The sequence below is a fragment of the Nelumbo lutea genome, chromosome 5 (assembly GCF_056320005.1).
Source record: "Nelumbo lutea isolate HS-2025 chromosome 5, American lotus-T2T, whole genome shotgun sequence".
Classification (NCBI taxonomy): Eukaryota; Viridiplantae; Streptophyta; class Magnoliopsida; order Proteales; family Nelumbonaceae; genus Nelumbo; species Nelumbo lutea.
In genome coordinates this window covers 41034400-41062112 of record NC_142688.1, presented here as the reverse complement: position 1 = coordinate 41062112, position 27713 = coordinate 41034400, and the positions used below count along the sequence as shown (strand labels likewise).

The window sequence follows — 27713 nt, the reverse complement described above, 5'->3', positions numbered from 1 at the left end:
ATACTTTCCAATAATAATAATATATCTCAATTCTATGGTTACCCATGATCAGTTAAAGGACTATTTTGAAATTTAAAAAGGGATGACGTGGCAGCATACCATTGGATTATAACTTGCCACATGTCATTAGATAACATTAAAACATACTAGTAATAATTTAGATAAAAATGTTAAAAGTAATTTCTATTTTTCAATGTTCCTTTTTAAGGGGCTGGGGGACCATGGTCCCCTAGCTCTTCTGTTCCTGGGTGCAAGCATCGTTTATGGCGAAGACATAGACTGAGCCGGTCCGGGTCTCTGTAGGGTATCAAACAGGATCGGTCTAGGGATAGCCAACAGCCAACTGAAGGTTTGAACCAGATTCGAAATCATAACAAAGATCCATAAAATAAAACAAGATCTACTGTTGTTTAGGATTTGGGTTAATAAATGCAACTCATAAGTCATAAACAACAGATCAACCAGATGGGTTCTGACTTCTGACTCCTGTCATATTGGGTTCAGGTCAGCCAACCAGTAAACCGGCTCGAAGTGTCCAACCAAAACCAGGAAAACAGAGTGAAGGTGCAGGGCAGCGTTCGGCAAGGATAAGCCACGTACATGACAACCATTACATGCATCCAAAGCATTGTTCCAGTAGAATTGATTCTTCAAAGACCCAACAAACAAATCCTTCACCTTCTAGAGAAGGAACCCTTCATCAATAACGCTGTTCACTTCACTCAATCAACCTATTGATGACGAAACCAAGTATCAATCACTTCACTATCACAATTCACAACTAATTAAGCTATTAAACTATATAGTTTTGTATTTTCTTCTTTTGTAACTATTTAAGGAAATTTTTTATTCTACCACAAACATTATTATTTCAGCACTTTAGAGTTGAGATAGTTTTTCTTAATTAGCTTGCTAATGATGTTATATGCACCATTAAATCCAACCCAAAAGGTAAATCAAATTACCAAAGGATTTAATTCTCTTGTGTTCCAAAGCATAAGTAGACTTTCTCTATATTCTCTGTAGGAGGATATTCCAAACAAACGAATCTCAAATTCCCCATGTACTTCCTGATAATCCTCATCAGCCCAATAATTAAATCAAATCATAACCAACTTGTGGCTTTGTAAATATTCGTTACACATCTTTATCAACTGTTAGATGGCTAAAAGTTTAACCAAATCCATCCACTTGCCTTATTATTTACCAAATTTTTGAACAGAGGAAAACCACCTGGGGCATAGTTTCTGGTTATTTTTAACTAACAATTTGAACTAAAAGTTGCAGGTTAGTGGGCAACTTGCCTCCTCTATTTTACTAAGGATTATTTATATATTGGTAGTGTATTATTTGATTTTGACAGAAACAGAACACAATTTACAGGTGGCAAATTATGGGGAACTCTAACCCATTACACGTGGCAAAAAAGTTAGCAAAATAGACTAGTCAAGAAAAGTTTTGGCACTGATGTTCTTCCCAAGTGGCAATAGAAGCTCCGAATTTGAAGCTACCCAATGAAGAAAATTTAATAATCCATTGGCGGTTCATTCTTGTGGATTGAGTGCAAGTTGAGCTGACCCACAATAATTCAGTTCAGACGATGAAGATCAACCAAAGTGCATTTGTACCCATAAATCAAAATTCTACAAAATGAGATGAATGTAACAAAAAGATGGTCTTCGCTGGCATTTTCCGCCACATTTCTTTTTTTTTTTTAGGGTTTTTGTTTGGTCATTAACCTAGACTGTGTTGCACAGGAAGAGGGCCAAATACAAATTAAACAGAAGGACAAGGGCCCTGTGACAGAGAAGAGTCTAAACAGCCACCAAGGTCCAGTTGGGAAGACACACAATTCATTCACCAAGGTTGGAGGTCTGCCTCTGAATGCAATGCCAAAATGTGGGGTGGACCACCCCCATTACAGCTTCTACGACCTTACATAAATGGATGCCTGTACTAGGTACATAGAATACAAGTTGATCGATTTGGATGACAGATAATGAATCACTGTTGTGGAGTCACCTCCCACTTCAATTCATTCAATTCCCATCTCCTTACCTAACAGACATCTTCTTGGCTTGTTTTTCTCAGGTGTTTGGCTCTTCTGGATTGAATGTCTGGTAGTTTCTACAGCCATTCATCTCTCCTCCAAGCCTTGATCTATCTCTTCCTTCATCCCACTCCAAGCCAACCCCAATGTTTTTCTATTGTTTTTTGACCTGCTGATGAAATTGGTTCAAGGACCAAACAACAAACACCTAGTGGGGGATGTGAGACCTTATCCTAATCCCTACAAAACATTGATGCTTTTGGTCAAACACCTGCAAATCCAATCCAACAAAACAAAAAATCCACTATGGGCGGTTCATCTCATCTATATCTCTTTGCTACCAAACCCTCTCCATTGTTCTAGGATTCATGGAGGGGGCATTAAGTGCCAAACTCTTGTCCATCAGATAGGGACATGTTGGGTTGTCATTGTGTAGGGATCTCTTTGCACCACCTTAGCCACTTAACTTTCATCAGAAATTTCGGTCTAGAAACTTGCCAGAATATCACATGGCAAGGGCCCATCTTTCTGCAATTCAACACATGTGGAGAGGTCACAATTGCTAACACATGGAACCCTCTGGCCAGCCAATTCAGCTGCCACATCTCTTTAATTACTAGGTGGCTCGAGACATATGAATCTAAGAAACCAGCTAAACAAGCGATAAATGCCAAGAAATGGGTAGGCTAGATATGTGTTATGTTTGGTACCATGAAACTTTTTCAACAAATGTTTATACTTTGATTATGTGCATATTTTTATTATTTATTCAAGTTAATTGATTAGGCATCATTAGATACCATTAGATGCCATATAGACGATAAAATAAAAAGCCATAATACAAGTTTCATTTTAGGCATAATTCGTTTTTTAGGAAGTTATTTACCTAGTTATTTGGGTAAATGCACTTATCTATATTTTTTTAGGTTCCAACTAAATAATACAATAATTAGTTTATTTATATGAGATAAGTATCATTTACCTAAATAAATGATGCCTAAGGAAAATAAATTTTTCATGAACCTCATATAAATTTAAAAAAATAAAGGAACCATACCCCATCCCCACCAAAGTAGGTGATGAAACCATACCCCATCCCCATCAAAGTAGGTGATGAAACCACACTGATGAAACTCATTTATAAAAAAATAAATGTAATTATGGTTTTCAAAATCAGACCGGACCAGATGGTTGGACCGGAAAAATTGGGAATTGGTCAGGTAATGGGTTCCAGTTTTCCCTAAAACCAGATTTTCCATAAAAAGTGTTGATTTTGGTCAGCAAACCGCTGACCCGAGTTATTAACCGTTCGAACGGTTTTGACTGGTTTTCAATTTTTTTTTTAAATTTTATTATTTTTTTGTCAGAACGGGATGGCCGTTCAGGTCGACCGGACCCCTGACCGGTTTGGTCTCTGGGTCGGTTTTAAAAACCATGACGACAATAATACCAAATACTTACATGGTCCTAGCAAGAGAATCCCTATGAATTCAAACCAATATTGTCAGACTTGAACCGTCCGGGTCAATCTTAGTCTGCAGACCACCACATTGATTCAAAGTTCAAACCAGTAAAAGAATAAGATGAGCATATGCTCACACACCCTCAACCAGTCAACCACCAGTCCTCACTACTACCAGAACGTGCAACATGTGTAGAGTTGTTGGGAGTAGGAGGAGAGAGCAACTGAATAAGACGGGCCTGGTCTACAGTCCACCATATTACCGCCCGCAGCAGCCAGCAGCCCCTGAGGCTGAGGCAATGCTTTTGAACATACACCTCCATGAACCTTCCAGGATGCCGGAACCCTGGAATCTACCACCATCTACGGCGGCCATGAGGCCCATGACCTTGTTGGCTTTTTGTTCACCCAAGAAAAGGACACACTTTTATCACTGCATACGTCGAATACATTGGGCTCAATGGTTCCAAACTTCCAATGTGAAAATTTGTCCTTTTCTGCCTTTCGGGGCTCCGGCCGCCACATAGTGGTCTTAGACTCTTAGTCCACTCTTACTTTTCTTGACATACAAGAAAAGATAGAGATCGGACCAATCGGTCCTTCTCATGGGATGCGCCCATTGGGTCGGGTCATCACATCCCTACTATACTATGTATCTAGCTATAACTTATCACCAAACGTGATGGCGGATGGACGGAACGGGTCGGGTCAAGGCCCAAAGGGTCCCCATCCATGGATGATGCTGCTTCTACGGGGTGATGTAAACTGAAAAGCTTATTCACGGCAATGGTCAAAAGAAGTATATTTATGTGCAGCTAACGTAGACCACTTCTGAAAGAAGAATATAAAATTAATTAATTAAGTAATTATAAAAAGTCATGCCTACACACTCAATTCTGTGTAGTGAGCTTAGTCTTGATGTGATGTTTTCAAGCCAAATGACTCTGTTTTCGTCCCCTTTTTACTTAATCCCTTTATAAATTAATCAACAGTAAAATTTTCCTCACTGTGGAATGTGGATAAACATCAACCTACTTGTTCAACCATCACTTCAGATCCCGATACCATACTATGGGTCAGGTCTGTCCCGGGTAGGATGAAACCTGATCCGACCCAATTATAACTGGGCCTCAGAACCCGAATGAAAACCGATTATTAATCAGAATAATTGGATCAGTTAATATGTCTTTTTTGGCAGTAGATCCGGTCTCTAATTAGTTTAGGTTTAAAGGTTTTATTCAAGAATGGTCCCGACCCAATTATTATATTCGGTTCGATTTTATCAACTAGACCCGACCCATTGACAGCTTTACCATAATTGACAATCCACCGATTAGCACAAGCTATCTTGCAATTGTGTCCGTTGATGAGGAAATCAGGGACCACCTCATTTAACTCTGAAGTGGGATTTAATGGAGATTGGAGAGGTAGCTAGATAGGTCAGAGTTGGGCAGGGTGTATATGGGTTGGGCTTACTATAGTCCAGCATACTACCTACTACCCAATGTGGATGGGCCCCATTAATTGGACAGTTAGGGAAGCACCCAATTAAAGTAAATTAAATTAAATAATTACGGGGCTAATTAGCCCAAAATACACTAAATCCACGTCAGCTTCGGTGCCACGTGATGACAATACCGCTCCCCTGTTGCAGTGCTACACGACATAAAAGTTCTCAGTCGGCCCCACCTCTTTTCACCTTGGATGCCCAAGCACATAGTTCACACCAATGAAGACCGACAACTAGATTCTTGTCGTTTATTACCTTCTACGCTTACGTGTGTTTCAATGCATCGTAATTTCGTAAATCATTGCCCCATAAGGCACAATCATCACCGATCTTGTTAATTTGGCTTCAGATCATTTGGCATGTGGTGAGGTTCTGCCACGTTGAGAAACAGGGGATAGGGTCCGGTAATTAGTTAGGAATCTGCTGTGCAGTATGGATAAAATCCCGGCGGACAATGTGGCACACGTCAGATGATGACGTGGAAAAGCATCCTCCGTTGATTCGCCAACTCACGAGGACCGAGGAGAGGAAAATGGGAGAAATACCGGTCCAAAGCGATTCCGAGGAGGGGCGGGGGCCGTTGGTCCCCAAGAGGCCAAGAGCCGACTTGCGAATACGGCCAAAACAGGTGACGCAAGGAATGACTAAATCACCAAAAGCGTCGTATCAACACGTGGCACCGCCGCTTTGGATTGCCGACGCGTGTCCGTCTGCCGTCAGCCGCTCTTCGCCCTCTACGGCGGATGGTCCGGTCCACGTGTAGTTCTACATACCGCTGGCCGACTCTTACCACGTGGCTCTTTTCGGTCTATAAATACCGGCCTCACAGTTGGTTTCTACGTTTCAAGCGCTGTCGTTCGGACCAAGCCTCCGAAACCATCGAGGAAGAAGTAGAAGCAGCACCAGAAACTGCAGCAGGGAGGAAACAGAGTATAGAGAAAAAACAAAAGAAATTTTCAGTTTTTTCACAGAAGAAAGTAGGTAAATGACGGCCGATTTGCAGTTACCTCCAGGCTTCAGATTCCATCCGACGGATGAGGAGTTGGTGATGCACTACCTTTGCCGTAAATGCGCGTCTCAGTCCATCGCGGTTCCGATTATCGCAGAGATTGATCTGTACAAATACGATCCATGGCATCTTCCCTGTAATTCTTCTTGATTTCACTTAAATTTTATTTTTAATTAACTGGCTTCATAAATGAATAAGCTAGGATTAACGTCGGTCGGTGTTGATGGCTGTGCAGGCATGGCGTTGTATGGTGAGAAGGAGTGGTATTTCTTTTCTCCCAGGGACCGAAAGTATCCAAACGGATCGAGGCCGAACCGAGCGGCCGGAACCGGGTACTGGAAGGCCACCGGAGCGGACAAGCCCATAGGGCAACCGAAACCGATCGGAATAAAGAAGGCGTTGGTGTTTTACGCCGGAAAAGCGCCCAGGGGAGAGAAAACCAACTGGATCATGCATGAGTATCGTCTCGCCGACGTCGATAGGTCGGCTCGGAAGAAGAACAGCTTAAGAGTACTTCCCCTTCCCTATCCTGTCTCGTAATAAGCTCATATAATAAAGGGTATGATAGGCATTTACGACAACATGAACTGCCAAGCCGCAAAGTGAAATCTCAGTGGTCGACTCGAAGACGAAGGGGCCACGGGGGCAAAATAGTCATTTTGTCTATGATTGAAAACCCTTGGGTCCTGAACTTAGCAAGTTCCTCCTCTTCGATTATTGTTATGGGAGGTCTATCATTCTCGATGGACCCTACCCCATCACCATAACACTAAATTAGAAAATTGTGGGTCCATTGAAAATGATCATAGGTTTCATATTCATCCAAGTGATTCCACGTATATTATTATTGTGAATAGGGACGTTTCTAAACTTTCTGATCTTTCCGTTTTCAGGAAAGAATTAGATTCTTCATATTTATCATTCTAAATAAAGAAATAAAGCTTTTTTTTTTTATGGTCGTGAATTTTTTACTGTCAAGGTCTTAGATTCTGATCTGACGTTGATGGTTCTGTGCAGCTGGACGACTGGGTTCTGTGCCGAATCTACAATAAGAAAGGCAGCATAGAGAGAAATATCTCCGTCGATAGTCGGAAATCCATGCCCGTCCCTTCGTCCACCTGCTCGGACATCGAAGATCAGAAGCCAGACACCGTATCGTACGGCCGCGATATGCTGGCGCTACCGCCAGCAGCGGCGCCGCCGATCAATGACCTGATGTATTTCGACTCGTCGGATTCGATACCGAAACTGCATGCTGATTCGAGCTGCTCCGAGCACGTGGTGTCACCGGACTTCACGTGCGACAAGGAGGTTGAGAGTGAGCCCAAGTGGAGCGATTGTGAGAAGGCCCTCGATTTCCCCTATAATTACCTTGATGCCACTGGTGGTACTGCCGCTGATAACCCATTTGCTCTGCTCAATCATAATGTCAACGAGTTCAACCCTTTACAGGACATGTTCATGTACCTTCCGAAGCCATTCTGAAGCGAACGGTCAAGATCAAATCTGTGGTGTCAAGTTACATTCTTCCTCCGTGGTGCATGCAACACCGGATACTTGCACTGCACACGAGGCTAAAGTCCATGACTGTGCACGTGCGAAGACAACAACATGAGAGTCTTAGGAGATAGTTATATAGTTGGGTTTTGCTAACTTGTACTGGGGATTACATGAATCATGTAGAGATTGAGCGGCAATGATTTGGATGCAGTCGCTTCAATCGTGCGGTGGAGATCGGACGTCAATTGGTTGCCTTAAATCGGACAGTGAATATTATATTTTCCCCATGCTGATATATGTAGTTGTACAAGATGTACATACAATAGACTCTCCTCTCGCTCTCTCTCTCTCGTCTCTCTAATTCTTATGTTTGTATCAGATTTTTTTCTGTGGATGGTGTAGTAAATTGCGTAATTATTATGGATATAAGCTTCAAATGTTGGATGGATTGGAATATGGAAAGAGACCTGCCTAGAAACTTTGACATTTGACCTCTTCCGTTTCTGGAACAATACGGGTAGGACCGTAGGAGATAATCAGCAAGACAAGGACCCAGTTGTGCGTTGCTGTCAATGTTAGGTTTCACATTGAAACTTGTTGGGCTCCCAGGCGGGGTTTCAACACTCACTGCTGGGCCTGAATTCCCAGCTTTTGCATATCGGACGGCCTTAAAGGGAGGTGACTTTTTGTGAGGGTGGGCCCTCGTCGAATGATGACACTTGGAAGAGCATCTTTTGGTACTTTGAACCTACGCTTCACGTTTTTGTTTCTTCCTTAAATTTGAAAGCAACAAAACGACTTTTCTTGTTCCTTCACACATTGACATTGGTGCCCAACTTGAATGTACTAAAAGTAAAGAGGTCCTTCACTCTTGTTGTCTGGGATGGCACTTGGCAGTGGGCTTTGGAAATGTCAAAAGAAAAAGCACTCGACTGGCCCGGCCCATTGGACGATTATGATTGGCCCAATAATAAGGGTCCTAAACAGCTCATACCGATGGGTATATGAACTGGATGGGCAACGAAGACCAGACTGAAGCGGTGAATTGAGCAGAAGATGCCACCGACTAACCGTCGAACAGGACCCCATTGATATCACCTTTTCCCACTTTTGAAAAAGTATGGAATGTATTTGGATCGATCAGGGACCAGGTCGGACCGAATGTTCTGCTGATCGGATTGACAGATGGAGAACCACCAGGTTGGCAAACGGCAATATAGCAACTTAATTGACAGCTATGTTTGGAGGCGGTAACGCGTTTGGCAGGGTTGGTCATGACCCGGATAAGTATGGTTAGGGTGGACCAATTTTTAGTTGAGGCCGGGCCTCAAAAAGGACTCCACCCCGGATCTCTATTCCTGGTTTCTTGTTTTGTACGGTTATGTAAGTAAGAGGTGGAAAGTCGAGAGTTGAGAGTGATAATATAAAGCTCATTGGGTTGAAATAATTAATAAATAATGAATAAAATATTAACAGAACAGAAGGGTTCGCGATTGTAGGCGACGATGGTAATGGCCACGAGGCCAGGACCAGGATTCAAAACCATCAATTTCATAGTCTTAATTCTTATTCAGAGCATCGTCTGCGGTGGGGAATTCTGAACGAAAATGATGGAACCGCGTATTGGAATAGCCCAGTTACTTGGACTCATCAGTCATCACTCATGATGATTGATGACAATGATTGTAACTTGTAAGCCGGGCTCGGCCACGTATTGGGCTTGCTCATTGTTGGGGGAAGTGTTGAATCTAGTCATTTAAGCCCATTTGGGAATTGGGAGGGGTTGGACTTTGGTTCAGCTGTTTCGGAGCTTGTATTGAGAGCCGTCTGTAGGCTCCAATGTTGCATCTCGTAAAACCAAAAGACCTAGGGTGAAAGCCCTCCCGAAGGGAAAGCCTCTGCTATGCACAGGCCTTTCGCCTTTCGCAACGTATTGGAGTGTATCGTATCAGCCCATATATTATATCGGTGACCTTCCCATTCGCTCCTATAATAATTATTTCAGGATTTGACTTGTTTCAGGGGGTAGACAGGCATTATACCAATCCTCCGGAACAGTTTTTTCTTTTTTTTATAAGTAAAGTTCCAACCAATACAGACCCATCCGATATATCGGATTGATTTGATTGTATAGATATTTAGAACCTTGCGGCCCACTGGTCATACTATGAAGATCCTACAATTCTATTGTTTGATCCTGCACCTCCTATTTGTAGAGGTGCCAATTGACCATCTCGACTAAAAGGTTGATCTTTCCTTAATTTTTTTTTTTTGGGTTTCTATTAGATAAGGGCAACTTTTTGCCCCGAATATCAATAAAAAGTAATATTTTTATAAATTAATTAAAATAACATAGCTTTTTTGAAAAGAATATCCAAGGCAATGATACTGTTCATCGTCTCGCTTTGCCTCTAAGTCCAACATCTTTGCACCCTTGTTTGTCCCCCCAGCTTGACTTTTCCCCGGTGACTCCCACACCATTTTCACACCGGAGAATGCTGGTGACGTCTGCCGGAGATCTGATCCACGTCGGTGTGTATTTGATGTTGTCACCGTCGAATACAAACTCGAATGCGGCCGTTGCCGTCAACTTCTGACTCGGAACATAATGGGTCCCAGCCATCGAGGGAAATTACATCACCGTCGATCTCGAATTTTTCTATGGAGGCAGATGCGGAAACCGGGAACTGGTCCTGGATTAGTAGGCAAACAAGAGCAGTAGAAGCGTATACCTGCATCATAACCCATATCCAGATTAAGCTTTTACATAGACCCAATGACAAAACATTCTTCCTTCACTACTTTTTACCATCTTTTCACAGCACAGACACAGAGAGAGAGAGAGAGAGAGTTGCAGTGTAACTGAAGAAAGAAAACCCAGAAAGAAAACCAAATTAAATAAAGAAATGGTGTAGCACAGAACTGGGTTATGGAGTAGATAATATCAGTACCAGATTATACATTGTAAAACGACCAGTTGCACCATGAGGCTCTGAGTGAAGTCTCAATACATGGATTTGAGCAGTGGAATGCCCATGACTAGTGTATTTGGCAGTGTTGCAACAAAGAAGAGAGTGATTAACCAATCTAGTCCTCCATGGAAGATCGTGGCCCAGAGGAAGAGCAAAACAAGCACCAAGATCTTAGAAACAGTATCAGCCAGTATGAACTTGGTGTCCATCTGGTATGGCCGTATGGGTTGTTCTGAGATATGAAGTGGAATGACAGCACGGGAGCAGCAAACACACAACATGGCACAAATATCTTCCTCCACTTTACCAAATCATACGCCACCAACATGGCAAAGTAGAGTGGAACCATTGCACACATTTCCTGATATTTTTCGCATGAATACAGAGGCAGGGGAAGACGATGAACAGTATTGCTGTCCTTTCTTATATTTTTCCAAAAAAGTTATCCTATTTTAATTATTTTATAAAAATATTATTTTTTATTAATATTCAGGGCAAAAAATTGCCATTATCTGCTAGAACCATTTTTTTTCTTCCTTGTCTTTGAACTTTTTAAGCTTGAAAGAAAATAAGAAAAATAAAAAACGAAGTTAAAGTAATTAACAAAATTTTTTATATTCCTCGAGAATTTTCCCTCAACTTTCTATTTCTCAAGATTGTGGCCTATTTTCAACTTAGGAGATGTTAACAGATATGTATGGATTTGTTTTTCAAAACAAAAACAGTTTTCAAATCAGGAAAAGTGATATGATTATGCTTATGTGGCGGTTTTTGTGTTTTAAAAACAACTGTTCATATTGCACTACACCCCCCCCCCCTAGATTGGTTTGGATTGTCCTTGTTTAATTGGGTTTTAATTGGGCCCATCTGAAAGAGGCCTAGGACACAGCCCAACTCAGTCCAGTTAATGTTTATAGGCTCAGGCTGTCAGGCTGGACCAATGCCAGACCAAAGTTCACAGAAAATAAATAGAATTTAGTTTATTTCTTTTAATTATTCTCTAAATCTATACAAATGACATTCAAAAAAAAATCTAGACAAATGGTACACGTTGGATTACAATCAACTAGCCATTTAGGCCATGTTTGGTTCAATTCTCATTTTTTTTCTCATTCTTAACTAAAATGAAATTCTAAAATGAACAAGAATGGGTAAAAATAGGCAAAATGAGAAAATATTGCAAGTAATCAAACACTTTTTCTAAAAATGGTGTTCATTTTCATTCTTCAAAGAAAAAAAAAAAAAACTATCGGTATTCATACACCACTAGCCTAGGTCTCCAAAACTGCTGGCATAGATGTTTTGTAAAAGTACTTTCATAAAAGTGTTTTCTTATAAAAGTACTTTTATAAAAGTTCTTTCATAAAAGTATTTTTATAAAAAGTACTTTCGTAAAAATACTTTTGTAAAAATGCTTTCGTAAAAGTAAACATCTATGGCAGCATTTTGTAAGCAAAATTTCCACAAAAAATGAAAATGAGCAAGTTGTGACATGATTATTTTTCATGCTGCAAGTTATTCAACTTTTGTACTATGGGGCTAATTTTCATTCTAGAAAGAAATAAAGAAAAACAAAGCCTTGAGCAATGAACCAAATATGGCCTTATTCTCGGCAGAATTAAAAAATGTTATTTTCGCTCTGGGAAACAAGACAAATAATATGCCACATGTTGAACATTTAGAGGAGCAAGACCACCGAATGGCTCTAGCGATGAAAATAAAAGCACCATCTCTCAACGTTGGTCTCAGCCATAGGAGGTTTTGGGAGGGGCTGGACTGGACCTAACAATAACAATTTCTTTTTTTACAAAATGAGTTGGGGTCTCCTCCTTCCAACAGCCAACGCGTTCCAACGTGATCCCACATGTCACCGTAACATTGAAACCCATAGAAGGGCAGAGATCATGTTGGAATAAGTTGGGACGATTTGTTGGGAGACGATCCAACTCTTAAAAACAGATGCTCTCAAGTTTAAACCCGCATTCTTACATTAGTAAATATGCATGTCTGTTTCATATGGCAATTTCAGATAACATTAATAATTTCAATCCCTATTATAATTATTTAAAAAGACAAGTAATTAAAGCAGGTAGGCTGGTGGATTTAGATTTTATATTTCATTTCATTATTAATAAAAGTACTTCTTATTTATCATATTTATTTTTTATTTCTATCTATTTTTTGAGTTTTATTATATAATTATGACATCCATGTGTTGGACTATTTGATGGGAAAAAAGGCACTCTTGTTTTTGGGCAACTTTAAAATTTTTATTCCATTTACATAATTAATTCTAAAAATAATTATTGTTAATCACACTTTTTTCGACATGATAAGTTAAATTTTTCTATAAATTTTATGTATTTTTAATTTTCTATGTTTCTATCTATTTTTTAAATTTGTATCATTTAATTATGACATCATTGGTTAATCCATTTACCCAAACAATTGAACCATTATGGTGCAAGTAGGTTGGGTTGAATTTAAACTTAACCCAAACTCAACCCTATGCATTGGGCCTAAGGCTTTAGACCAAAGTCAAGCCTGACCTGTGTCCAACTTGGGCCCAACCTTCATTGAAATTTGTTGCACTTCTCCATGAAAAAATTCGACGTAAATGTATGTGTATAATTGTATATACATGCATGTATGCAAATATGTGCTACATATGTATTTATGATTGTATGAATATAATCAGACCTAATTTGGGCTACCTAAGGGCTAGGCTTGGGCCCAATCCAAAAGATTAAAAAAAAACAAACTTTTAAGCCTAGGCCTAGGTCCAAGTCGATGACTAAATCAAAGCTAACCTATATAAAATTACAAGTTGGATCAATTCAAGCTTGAGTTAAGCCCACCTAATTTGCATCCCTTGGACCATTGACCATCAATTAGATGCAAAAAGAAAAATCTCTTTTCAAGTTAGCTTTTTTTTATTCTATTTTTATCATTAATAAAAATCATTCTTATCTATCACACTTAATTTTTTTTTAATATAATGAATACATAATATTAGAGATGCACCCAAATCTTTTTTACAAAATTTCTATGTTTTTAAAAAATTTTATGTTTCTATCTTTTTTAAAATTTTTATTATTTACTTATGATATCACAAGTTGATCCATTTGACTTAAAAGATTGAACCATTGACTCACCACTTGAATAGGAAAATGATTTTTTCTTTGGGTCAAATTTTTAATCTTGTATTTCATTTCCATGGAATAAAAATACTTTTATTTAGCATGCTTATTTATCATATTTATATATGATAAATATATAATATTAGAGCGTGCCTAAAATGTTTCACATTTTTTGTAATTTGTAATATTTGTATTTATACTATTTAACTATAAGAACATTGGTTGACTCATTTGATGCAGATGGTTAAATTAATTTTCATGTTGATTAATTTTCATGAAAACTAACCATGTTGATTAATTAATTTTCATGTTGATTTTTAACATAGGTTTTACATTATTAAGAATATTGAATATAGATTTACTTTGTAAAATACATTGGTGAGAAACAAAAATGCTTCAAATAAAGCATCTAAGGAGAGAGTGAGACTTAACACTTTATTGAGAAGGAATTTAATGAAGTGGAAAGTAATAGTACTTGAATTATATTTTTTGCCCAATTAGCTAAAGAGAGACTGGATTCATAAGTAAGGGTGTTTTAGTCAAGAAAAGTCCATAAAGATAACTTATTTAATACACCTTAAATATAATATTTAATGAAGGGAAATGGGAATTAATGCCTTAAATATGACTTAATGATGAAGAATATAATGAATTTAATAAAAGTGTGGTTCAACTTATGTTTTTTGCCCTCATATTAAAGAAAGACAAATTCCCAAAAAATAGAGGTATTTTAGTTAAAAAAAATCTAAAAGCTAGACCTCATTCACACTTTTAATAGTAGTCTAGATTTGTTGGCTTAAGATTTTACCATTGCACCAAACAGCTACCCTTCTGCATGAGAAAATACTTCCACAAAAAACAAAAAACATGATCATCATATCATTTATTTGCACCACTACAAATGCATGAGAGTGCAAATGAGAAGAATGTAATTATTTTTTCTTTTGACTTTTACCTTACTATGCCTTAGGTTTTATTTGTCTTCATCTGCAATACAAACCAAATAAATAAGGCAAAATCTGAGACAAAAATAAATCGGAATATACGCTCAAGTCATCGGGTACTCTCATTCTTTTGCACATGTGCAAATGAATTGCAAACAAACCAAGCCTAATAATCTAATTTAAAGTTTTTTGGAGAGTTTTTTTGGGCCATTTGGGAGGGTTCGCCTGAAGATTAAGCTAAGTTGGTTCAGCTGCTTTGAAGGATCCTAGCTAAGGTATTCAAAGAGGGTGAAATAGACAATCCTTCAAATAACTGACTGACAACTTGTTTGGGCTCTCTTAATTTTCCACAAATATAGCTTACCCATGTGGGGTCCATCTCAGTAAGCCAAAAACTGTTGCTCTTCAACCCAAGGTTCAAAGTATTGATGAAATGCCTGGTGAGTAATTTTTGCGTATCGAGCACATCAATACTTTGTACCATTCTTCAATCCTTTCAAACAGGCACTTAGGTTGAAATTCCAATAAATTTTAGAGTAAAGTGCATTCCCTTATTTTTATGTCAAGGGTGCATTAATGTCAGTTGTCTTCTAGTGTCTTCTAACACTAGGGGTGTTCCCAGGAGATCTCAGACCAAACCAATAAATTATGGTTTGAGAAATTCTTAGACCATACCAAACCATTTTAATATAGAAATGAAACAAAACCAAATTTCATTACAGTTTGGTCTAGTTACTAATATGGTTTGCCTTATTCTATTGGGATTAACCCAATTAGGAAGCCCAAATAACATGCATACCTACATAACTAGCAAATATAATTCAAATATGAAATTAAAATAATTACAAGTAGTGCCACCTACTACTATAAATTACATTCAGACTCTCTCAAAAATAAAAAAGTTCCTTGGGCATCAAATTAGAAGTTAAAAAATGAAATAAACAATAACAATGTGTAAAATGTTAAATGAATATGTGCATGTATGCACATGTTTAAATATATCAATACAATCAAAATTGCCTTGGCAATAACTAGGCTATACATGGTAGACTTCAGAGTGCAGCCTTGTCCTTATGTAGGCCACAAGAAGCATAAACAAAGATTTCACTAGCATGACATTTTTTTTGAAAGATAAATAACTATATTAAAGAGGAAGAATATTTATAAAGTTCTCAACTCTAGGCATCCTAGTACAGTAATCATTTAATACAAAAAAAAAAAAAGATTGTAAGTGAGTTTTGGCCTTTTGGGATACCTTATGAGCCAATATATTAAAGTTCTTGTTTACAAATTGAAAATTAATATTAGAGTTCATATTTGAAATTAAATTCCTGGTTCTCATCAAAAGCCAATGACAGGACCAGGCAAGATCAATATTCTTCTTTAAGGCTTGCACTATGTGTTGAGCATTTGAACATATGCAAATTTCCTCATGATTCCAACTTTGACGCTCTATTAAAGCCTACATAGTCACAAACAATTCAGCTTGGTCAATAGAGGTGGGTTGTGAAGTTTGGCCTCTAATAATCTTTAGGCAGGTTAAATTTCTAGATAGCATAATAATACCAAAATTGGATAGGGAGTCAAAAATTTTCCCTGCATCGGTAAATATAATTAGATCAATATCATTGGAAATGGATAATTGTATTCTATGAGTCTCAGAGAAAATATTAGCTGAAGTAGGTTCATGCAATAAATCCATGGAATGTTGAAACATTTGGTTGACAATACCAATAATTGTCGGTGGTAAAAGTTGCCTGTTTTTAAAGCATTTTTCATTTCTAGCATACCATATGTAATAATAGGCAATAGCTATCCACCCTAAGATTCTCAAAAGAAGTTGATTATCAAAATTGTTTATACATGAAATCCAGGATCCTTGAAATATGTTATGCAATCATAAGTTCCAAAGATTTTCAAATAGAATGGCCTGAGAAAATTGACAATGAACAAAGAGATGTGTGAGAGATTATTCTTCCTCATTACATAGAATACAGAGTTTATCTGAAGATTCCACAAAAAGAATGTTCTTTAATGGAATAAAATCATTAATCACTCTCTAGAAAAATAATTGATAACGCGGAGGAATAGTAAGTTTTCGTATTTTAAATAGAACTTGAATTTAGAGGATATATTTGGAAGGATAATCAATTGTTTCTTTTTGTATTCCTCCTTAATTGTATATTTTCCAGATTTGTGACTTGTCCAGACCCAATCCATTTCATTGTCTGAGGCGAAAATAGGTATTGTCAAAATATTTGAAGCTTCCTTTATTGAGAAGAGAGAATGGATTAGGGTAGTATTCCACTAATCTGAGGTAATCATCATATGAGAAATATTCATATTCCGAAGCTGAGGAGATAATGGAAAATATATCTAATAGAAGTTATTATTCTATTGGACCTAGGGAACCTGATGGATGATAAAGGAAGATTTCTCATTTACAAGATAACCAATTTCTAAGGCTAATTCAATAATTTTTGGGTAAACAGCTTTCCAATAGATAGATCCTGAAGAGGTCATTGAATAGGGTATAATGTTATGATGTTTGAGATATTTAGACTTCCAGAATTGAGCCCATAACTTATGTTGCTCATTTAGATGCTTCCAGGCTACTTTCTTAAGAAGGGCATGATTTACTAAATTTAAATTTTTGAATCCTAATCCTCCATAAAATTTGGGTAGCATGAGTGTGTGTGTGCTAGGAACACCAATGATAAGGGTGTTTATGAGAAGAGGAAACACCTTACTAGAAATCTCTAATTATTTTGTCCATGTGGTCTATGGTTTTCTGAGGAAATTTAACAAAACTCATGAAATGGAGAGGAATAACTTGAAGGATAAATTTGATTAAAATTTTGTTTCCTGCTTGACTAATTGTTGAAGCTTCTAATTGTTTAACATGGCCTTAAGATTTTCAAGAACATAATTCAGTCTGTCATGCTTTTTACGGGACCAAAATGGCGAAAGACCCAGATATTTGGCGTTCCTATTAAGAGGGCCTATATGAAGTTGTCGTCTGATCATGCATTGATGTCTTGGATGAATATTTTTACTACAAAAAACACCAAATTTTTCCACGTTGATTAATTGACCAAAGGCTAATTGAAATTTAAGAAGAACTTGATTTAGATTATCTATGTCTTCCCTATGGGCTTGGAGAAATAAAATCACATCATCTGCAAAAAATAAGTGGGAAATTTTTGGGGAAGAAGGGGTTATTGAAATGCCTTGTAATTTTCCTCCTTGTTCCGCATGAAGTAGAAGACGAGATAAACCCTCTATTACTATTATTATAAATAAATAGGGAGACAAAGGATCTCCTTGTCTAAGCCCTCTAGAAGGACAAAAATGTCATTCTGAAGTACCATTCACCAGAACTGAAAAGGAGACTATAGAAATGCATTCCTTTATAATCTGACAAAAGTCTTCAAATGAGGATTGATTTAACTTCGTCAAATGAGAGTCAGTAATTATCGGATTAAATAATTGTAGTAATTCATCTATTTCTTAGGGCTCTTAAGTCAAATAGAGATCAGAAAAATAGTCTATAAAAATATGGGCAATATCTTCACGAAAATATTTCCAATTATTTTGATCATCCATAATTCCTTCAATGAAATTAATTTTCCTCCTAAATAGGGTACTCTTGTGGAAGAAATTTATATTTTTGTCTCCCAAATGTAACCATGTGTGGTAGGATTTCTGTCTCCAAAAGCTTTTAATTTGCCACATAGAAGTCTCATACTCCTTATACAAGCTAGTCAAGATAGGGGAATCCTCAGATTATTCAGCTTATATGATTTGAACTTCTAACTTTATTTTGTCTTTTGGCTCTATAAAAGAGTGTTGTCTCCAATTGATTAAATTCTTCTTTATTTTGTCTAGCTTTTGGGTTAGTCTATAAGCAGCATATCCATTGATTTGATAGTTCCAAGCATCCTCTGTAACTTGTTTACAAGAGTTAGCTAATCACATCTCATAGAATCCGAAGGGTTTGAGCAGATTTAAAACCCGAGGTTTTAGATTGAGAAAAAGGATGGTGATCTGAACCCCACCTAGAGCCTAAAGATAAAGTTGCATTAGGAAATAGCTGTAACCAATTCGGGGAAATCACAACTCTATCTAGTGTTCTTTGGATATGCCCCTTACTTCTTTTATTTGACTAGGTAACACCTCCTCCTTGTATATTTAATTCTAACAAGTTTTGATTGAAGATCAGATTTATATATTGCCTAGAAGTTAGAGAGGAAACAATATTTATTGAAGTGGAAGGATCATAAATGAAACCTATAAGCCAAGAAATAGGGAAGAGAACCATTTTGGAGACAACTATTTAGTTTTGCCCAAAATTTATTTCTTTGATGCTTGATAGAAGGACCATGAATGAAACCTATAAGCCAAGAAATATAACTTGAGTGAATTTAAGGAAAGCATACCTTGAATGCGACCAGAAAACTAAGACTTCTAAACTAGCTCTCCACAAAACCACTAAGCCCCCTGCTCTTCCTTTAGGTGTAATCACGTAGGAATTAGGATAACACAATTGAGTTACTAATTTATCTATTTTATCATTAGAAAATTTTCTCTTGCTTAAAAATAAAAGATATGGATTTAATCTATGGACAAAATCCCTCAACCCTTGAACTGCCTTGGGACGCGCAACCCCTCAGCAATTCCAACTTATGATGACCATTGATCAAGGTGGGGCCGATAAGGGCCAGCCACTTTTTCCCATAGGATTAAAAAATAAACCAAAATAAAATAATTTATCCTTACCGCATTTTGATCTTCAGAATCATAATCAGAGTCTTGATACTTTGCGTGATTAATTGGGATAATGCGCTCAATAGAATTGGTAGGCCTTGACGATTCTAGTCTATCATCAACTGGAAGAAGAGGGGTGGTAGGATCAATCTCTAACCCTGACAGAAAATCCACTTAGGGTCTTTTTCCCCTAGACACTGTAGAAGGACCAGGTTAGTCATTCACCAATCAGTTAAGTAAGGACTAGTATTGATTGCCAGTTGGAAAGTCTTAGAAGAGACCTGAACAGGTGGTGGGGTAGACGCAGTTGAAGTAGCTAACAGATTTGGAGGCAAGTTAGCTGAAGAGACATTGTTTGGATTCTGATTTGGATTGTTCACTGCCGATTCTGGGGTTGTTTCATCAGGAAGGTTTTTCGAAGGAGGGATAGCAAGAGGAATATTCACAAATTCACTGAACTGTGGTCATTTTCAAAAGCGATGCTTAGCTTGCTCAGCCCTTAACTAGGGCCCTGGAAAATTCATCGAATGACAACTAGAAAATTGATCATAAGATATATCAGTTATGTGAGGTAAAGGTTGTGAGGAACGACGAAAAAGATAACCTATTTTCCCACACAAGTAACAAATCCAAGGAAGATTTTCATACCGGTAGGTAACCCATTTATGTATACACACAAAACGACCAATTTCAAAGGTCAGTCTATAGAAATTATCACCTTCACACGAATATAGTTTTGGACTATAGTGATGAAAGGGTGGGACCTAATCACTCAAAGAGGGGTCTTCTAATGTCTACTGACAACAAATCATGAATTTGAACCCAAAGTTCAACCTGTTGGAGGTTCCAGGCATATTGAGGTCGATCGGGAGCCTCAGGTTGCATAGGAACCCACTGACCATTTAAAGTCCATCGACCATTATTTCTAACCCTAATATAGTCTTCCTCGTATCTAAAGTTCAACCGAAAATGACCACGGTGGAAAGGGGCTAGTAACAAACGATCTGGGCCTAGATTCCATAACTTATAGAGCCCTTGAACTACTTTACGAAATTGGTCTATAAGGCAGGGAAAGAGGTGGCAGATAAGAGAAGACGTCATGATTCTTTTGTATTGGGAGGAATGTGTGGTTGAATGTTTACTATATCAACATTTCCTTGGCCATGACCCTAAAGCATATTTCAGAAAGCTGCATTAAGGGCTTCTAGGTTATCCATTACACCAGTAAAACATTAGAGCACAAAAGAAACTTGACAATGGAAGTGATGAAGGGGAAAAGGAAGTAGTAAACTAGCATAAACAAGAAGAAAAAAATAGAGCAAAAACCATGTGAAGAAGCTTCAGAAGTAAATAACAAATAAATATCAAACCACCACCGATACACAAGAATGATGAAAAGACGTCAAACTTACTCTGTAATAAATGCCAATTTGAGACAAATTAGTGATAATGGTTTAAAACCAACTAAACTAGAACCAAACTTATCCGAATAAAACTAATAGTTCACTACTTCATCCAGATGTCAAGACTACTGTGGATATCAAACGAACAAGTAATATAGATTAAAAGTTAAGATAAGAATACTCCCTGAATATTAGTGACAAACAGTATCTAGTTTGTGTGTAGATAGATCCGCTAGACAACAATTGGTGCATGCATGGCGAAATATTGCGACGAATTCAACATGAGTGTTCAAATAACCAAACAGTTCCTCTACTCTGAGAGAGTAAACCTATTAAGTCATATCATGGTCTACATGAATTTTTTGATGGTAGCCATCAGGAATAACCTCTTTCCTCAAAACAAATGAGTTAATTTGAGTGCGTCATATTCATGATCTCCGTTTCTTTGGGTACAACCATGACTTAAATGGCCTAATCATTACAACATCAGCTCAATGTTTTGCCTAATTTAATTCCTAGATAACAGCTTGGTCACGTAATACTAGCCTTTATGACATAGAGAGAGGTTACATAGCTTGCCATTGGACATTCAATGGCCATCTCGCCTATAAATAAACAAAATGGTAGAAAGTACAAACTCTTACACTCCTTGTTACTCTCATACTAGCACTTGCTACCCACCTTGGCACCTTGACTCTCCAGGTTACCTTAGTTTACTTAATCGTCAAAAGTCTTTTCCTCCAAGGCCACACCCTAGAGCCTCTAACATTCTTTTGTGATTTTAGGTGGGACCCATAGCTTGTTTCAGCTTCTAAGTTCCTAGTGTACCTTCGTTGCTAAACTCGGTAGCAACACAATGTATTATATATATTATATGCATTAATAATTTTATTTATAGTTTGTCCGATTTTTAAAATTTAGAAAATTAAGCCAAACAAAAAATAAAAATATATATATATACAATTTGAGATTTTCCCATATCAAACCAAAACTATTTTAAGGCCACATAGACCAAACCACCAATTTCAGTTTGGTGGTTTAGAACATATAATGAACACCCTTATCAAATGCACTGGCCATCAAAGCACCCCATAGCGTTGCTTTCTAGCGTAGCATGGCTCTTGATTAGAATTTTTTGTAAGATTTTTGTAAGAGCAGCTCAATGCAACATGCTCAACCGGTGCATGCAATCCCATCTAGGTTGAATCAAGTTGTGTCGAAAACTATGATGGAAGATTTCGGCAACAAGTCAAATCAAAGCGATTGGAAAAAAAAAAAGAGAAAAATAAGATGATATCGAAAGAAATCTTCAAAAATGATAAAACATATATATAATGGGGAAGGTTGCCCCCTATCCTTCAAAGATAAAACAGTCCTTTAATCCTCTTAGCGGATCATATAGGAAGAAGACAGTTGTACAAACTTTCTTGTTTCTTGATTTCTTGATTTCACCACGTGTTCTTGAAGTCAGTTAGAGCACATATGTTAAATAGAAAATATTCGACACTCTTCTTACATTTTATATGGTATCAGAGCACCTCAGGTGTTCAAGATCCCTCGTTTCCTACTATCATTCTTTGTTTTTTTCTTCCAGTTCTTTTCCCGCTTCCCATGGCGCCCGATGCAATTTCCGGCAACTCTGTTGTTGATTCAATGATCCTGCATCACCTTATTATCTTCATCCCTCCGACAATCCTTGTGTTGTTCTTGTTTCATCTCCTCTGAACGATGACAATTACTCCACTGGAAAAGAGCAATGAAGAATGCTCTATACACCAAAAACAAATATGGTTTTGTTGATGGCTCGATAGTGAAACTTGATGAGTCTTTAGTCAATCTGACTGCCTGGCTGAAATTTAACTCGATGGTTAATAAGCCATTAACCCAGAATCGAAGTTCAAATGCGAGCATTGCAAACGCAATGGTCACACCAAGGATCATTGTTTTGAATTGAACGGGTATCCACCCAATTGGCTTGGAAAACGATTTACAAATAATATCAAGGCAACAACCAAAACTAGTGGTGCAAAATCTACTTCTCCAATTATTGGATCAACACTTGAACAATATCAACAGTTATTGGATCTCCTTACACCACCAGCTTCGGCTAATATCGCTGGTATGTATGCTTCATGTTTCCATTTGAATTTGCAGTCCTGGATTTTAGATAGTGGGGCTATAGGCCACATGTCTATGGTTGATTCCTTTAGGACTCAATCTACCAGCAGAATAACTATGTCAAAGGCCAGTTCGATTTCCGAATGGTGATATCTTGTCAGTATCTTCACAATGCATCGTTTCACTAAACCCTGATCTGGAATTACAAGATGTCTTGTGTCTACCTAATTTATTTTACTTGCAATCTCATATCCATTAGAAAGATTACCAAATAGTTGAATTGTGATGCTATTTTCTTTCCTTCTGTCTCCTTCAGGACCTTCAAACGAAGAGGGTGATCTGTTTGGGTGAACAAAGAGGCGATCTATATTACTTTACTATAGTACAAACCTCAACTACTCTACATACAGTAGTTGCAGATTCACAGCTATGGGGCCCTTATCCTTTTACTAGTCTTGGACAATGAACCTGTTACTACTACAAATCCAATCGACTCTTCTTTGGTCCATGACTCTGTGACTAAATCTGGCATAAATCCTACTGTGACTGAATCCATAATACACACAAATGAACTTACTAATCCATCTGACTACTCGGTTTAGACATGAAGTTAGACCTCCTTCCCATTTGAGTGATTACATATGCCCCACCATTAAAACTTCCAGACCCACTTCAAACCCAGGATCAACCTTGTCTTCTACACTCTTGGATCATACTGAACCAAAGAATTATGCTAATGTTGCTGCACATCCACACTGACAAAAGGCTATGAAAGAAGAGCTCTCTGCCCTTGAGCGTCACAACACTTGGGTGCTGACTCCCTTACCTACTGATAAAGAACCCATTGGCTTTAAATGGGTATTCAAGTTAAAGTTGAAGCCTGATGAAACAATAAATAGATACAAAGCCCAATTAGTAGCCAAAGGCTACACACAAGAAGAAGGTATTGACTACCATGAAACATTTTCCCTAGTTGCCAAGCTCACAACTATACAATGTTTGCTCTCTATAGTCGTAGCTCGGCAATGAGATGTTTAGTAAATCGACGTCAACAACGCCTTTCTTCATGGTGATTTACATGAAGTATATATGATTCCACCACCAGGTCTCGTACCAGTTGGTGATAATTGGGTTTGTCATCTATGAAAGCCCTTATACGGTCTTAAGCAGGCCTTGCGCAATTGGTTTGAGAAATTAGCCCAAGCAGTGAGAAACAATGGCTTTCAACAGTCAACGATAGACTCTACACTCTTCACTTCAGCAAGGCCTAATAGTTTTCTTACATGCTTATATATGTTGACGACCTTCTTATTGTTGATAATGATCCAAGTCAAATTGTTGGTCTAAAAGCATACCTCAACAAATGTTTCAACATAAAAGACCTAGGGTCTCTACATTATTTTCTTGGGATGGAGTTCACAAGGTCAGATTCCGGCATATTCATGCATCAGCGCAAGTATATTCTCAAGATCCTTAAAGGTGCTGGTATAATAGGATGTAGACCCAATCCACATTCAGTGACTCAACAACAACACTTGACAACAAATAAGGGACCTACACTTGCACATTCAGATTCCTATGGACGTCTTGTTGGAATACTCATCTATCTAACTGTCACACGCACAGACATTAATTATGTCGTGCATACGTTAAGTCAATTCATGAACAAGCCAATTCAGGCTCATGTGGATGCTACTTTGCACATATTTCTTTATCTTAAGGGAACCTTACATCATGGACTGTTGTTGTTATCCACTAATGACCTCGTGATTAGAGGTTTCTGTAACTCCGATTGGGTTGGCTGTCCACTTACAAGACGGTCCACAATAGGCTACATCACCTGCCTTGGCAATTCACCCTCTCGTGGAAAACAAGAAAGCATTCGATTGTAGTGCGTTCAACTACTGAAGTTAAATACAGGTCAATGACTGCTGTAATCGGTGAACTGATATGGTTAAAACATCTATTCACTGATCTTGGCCTCTATCATACCAGACCAATGCTTCTCTTTTACGACAATAAAGCCGCTCTACATATTGCAGCCAATCCAATCTTTCAAGAGTATACAAAACATATTGACATTGACTGTCATTTTGTGTGCCAACACGTTCAAGTCGGAACTATTTCTACACAGCACATCTCTTCTTTTGCTCAACCAACTGGCTTATTCGCCGAAGCTCTCAGCCGAGACCAATTTCACCACGTGTTCTTAAAGTCAGTTAGAACACATGTGTTCTGCGTTTATCTATACAAGTAAATAGAAACTATTTGACACTCTTCTCACACTTTATAGATCAAATGGAGAACAGAGATTATGCTTCCTCCTCCTCTCAAGGGAATTCGAGCAAGGTAAAAAAATTGCTTTCTGCTTCTTTCATGAAGAAAGTTCTATCGATGATAAATAAGAAGAGAAAGGAGGTGGCCGATTGCCCGGTGAACATGGATGAGAGAAAGAAATTTACCAAGGTGGATGACAGATGGGCTCTTTGTCTCTTTGCAAAGTTCAAAGGGGAACCTGAACCCATCAAGGTCATCACGGAAAAAGCCAAAGACTGGAAAATCAAATGCAAAACTGATATCCAAATAATTGGAAATGAGTATTATCTTCTCACTACACCAAAGACTAATTATGAAGGAGTTCTTAACGATAGTCCATGGATTACAAATGGGAAATATTTCATGATTACTCTATGGAAATTTGGTTTTAATTCGGTCAAAGCAAAGATAGAATTCGTTGATATTTGGATCAAACTTCTAGCTCTTCCCCTAGAGTTCCGGTTCAAAGACAACCTTGAGTTCGTCTTGCGTGATGTTGGCATAGTGTTAAAGCTTGACATAGATACAGTAAAGATGTGTACGATGAGCTACCACTCACCTATGATGGTGAGGAGCAAAACATAAGAGTATTTAATGAAAATGTATTCGACCTTTACACTGAATGTGGTTGGAGGGGTTTCAAAGTGTTCAAATGTGTTAAGTTGGAAAAGAAAATTAATAAGAACGAATAGACCGGTTAGATATGGGAAAATGGAGGGAAAAGAGAGTGTTTGGGAAACAATATATATAAGTGGAATGGATTTAAAATCCATAGATTTGAATGTGCCAGGGGCCTAACCCGAACTCATTTCCTGAATGCAAGCCAGAAACCATCTTCCTAATACAAACAACAGTGGGTTCTAAAGCTTAAATTGGCCAACAACCAATTAAGTGGATGAATTAAATGATGGAGAGAGGAAGGAGAACTCATTGACATATCCAAAGCCTATAGTGGAGTTAACTCGCACTCAGACCTTTTATTTGTTGCATTCTTGAGACTAGAGTTAACCAATGGTTAAGAATATTATTAAATCCTTTTCTTTTTTTCAATGGGTACTTTGTAGTTGATTCTATTGGCTTTTTAGGAGGCTTAGGGATTTTATTGGACGAGAACACTTGTAAAATTTATGTCATTTTGTTAAATGATCGTCTTGTGCATACTCTTATCACTGATTCTGATTTTCTTGGTGATAAAACTTGGTAATGCACCTTTCTTTATGCCGCTCCAAATAAAAAATGAGCAAAAAATATTTAAGACTGGATAAGAAACATTTCTGAAAACACTATTGGAGTGTGGTATTTATTGGGTGACTTTAATGCTACGAGGACAAGTGAAAACAACATAGGTGGAAGAATTGTGCTCCCCTCCCAAACTAGGGATTTTAACAGTCTAATTAGTGCTTGTAATCTTATTGATTTGACCATGACAAGAAACTAATTCACTTGAAAATTTTAATTTACTTGGGAAAATCTCGATTGGGTCCTCATAAATGATGACTGGGGCAGAGAGTTTGCTAATAAAGTTTTGGAGAATCTTCCCTTTCTCTCATCCTATTACTCCCCTATTCTATTAAACATGAATTGCTCTTCCCCTATAGGATCCAAGCCTTTTAGATTCGAGGCCATTTGGTGTGCATGATTCAAAATTTGAGGATCTAGTTTCTCAATCTTGGACCCTTGAGATGTTAGGGGTTCAATAGCAATGCAATTTATAAACAAAAGGAATTGTTTAATCCTAAATATAAGAAAGTGGAATAAGGAGCATTTTGGAAATATTTTTGTAAAAAAGAAAAAACTTGCTTCGTAGAATTAGTGAAGTCCAAAGATAGATTGTAGAAAACCCGAACAATAGAGCTCTTAGGCGGTGTTTGGCATTGATGTCGTTGCTCCAAAAAATGGTGACACATCAGCACCATGTTGGAAAAATTGGTGCTCCAGAGAAAATGATAATATGTTTGGAACCATTTTTCCATAAAAAAAAAATAGTGTTCCAAACCACACATTGAATACCGAGAAGGTGTGGTCTATGGAAACACCGAATTTGACATTTTTTTTCAATTTGGAGCTTGATGGTGCGCAATCTGACTGGTCTTAACTGTCAACGACCTTTCCACCGACTGGAGCAACAAGGAGCCTGAAACGGAGAAGATGAGGAATCTCCGGGGAGGAACCCGGTGAGATTGCTCCGAAGCTCAAGTTAGTATTCTCTTGAAGGCAAGCCAGATGGCGCAAAGTTCACATACCTTGTTCTTGGGGGGGGGGGGGCAGGGAGCCTTTTATAACCACCTCGCACACTCACTCCAAGGCTTCTGTCAGGTCGGGTATGACTACTTCTATGCTTCTATCAGTTCGGGTGTCATCCCCTCTGCTGGGACAGAACCACCACTGCTCCTTGTCGGAGCCATCTCTATAACTGGAAATGGCGGTGACAGGTGGTCGTTGGAATGCGGCTATCAAGCGTCAGATCCCGAGTCAGTCAGGTGCGCCGCCCCTGGATACGGACTCCTTCGGTGTCAGGTACG

General features: G+C 38.0%; 1 protein-coding gene across 1 annotated transcript; it reads left to right on the top strand.

Annotated features, from left to right (window-relative positions):
* The first annotated feature begins 5586 nt into the window (after positions 1-5586).
* Positions 5587-7960, top strand: LOC148851939 (NAC domain-containing protein 2-like). Its single transcript, XM_088946884.1, has 3 exons — positions 5587-6167; positions 6267-6541; positions 7049-7960. The coding sequence occupies exons 1-3, from the start codon at positions 6008-6010 to the stop codon at positions 7514-7516; spliced, it is 903 nt and encodes a 300-aa protein (XP_088803010.1). The 5' UTR covers positions 5587-6007; the 3' UTR covers positions 7517-7960.
* Positions 7961-27713: the final 19753 nt, after the last annotated feature.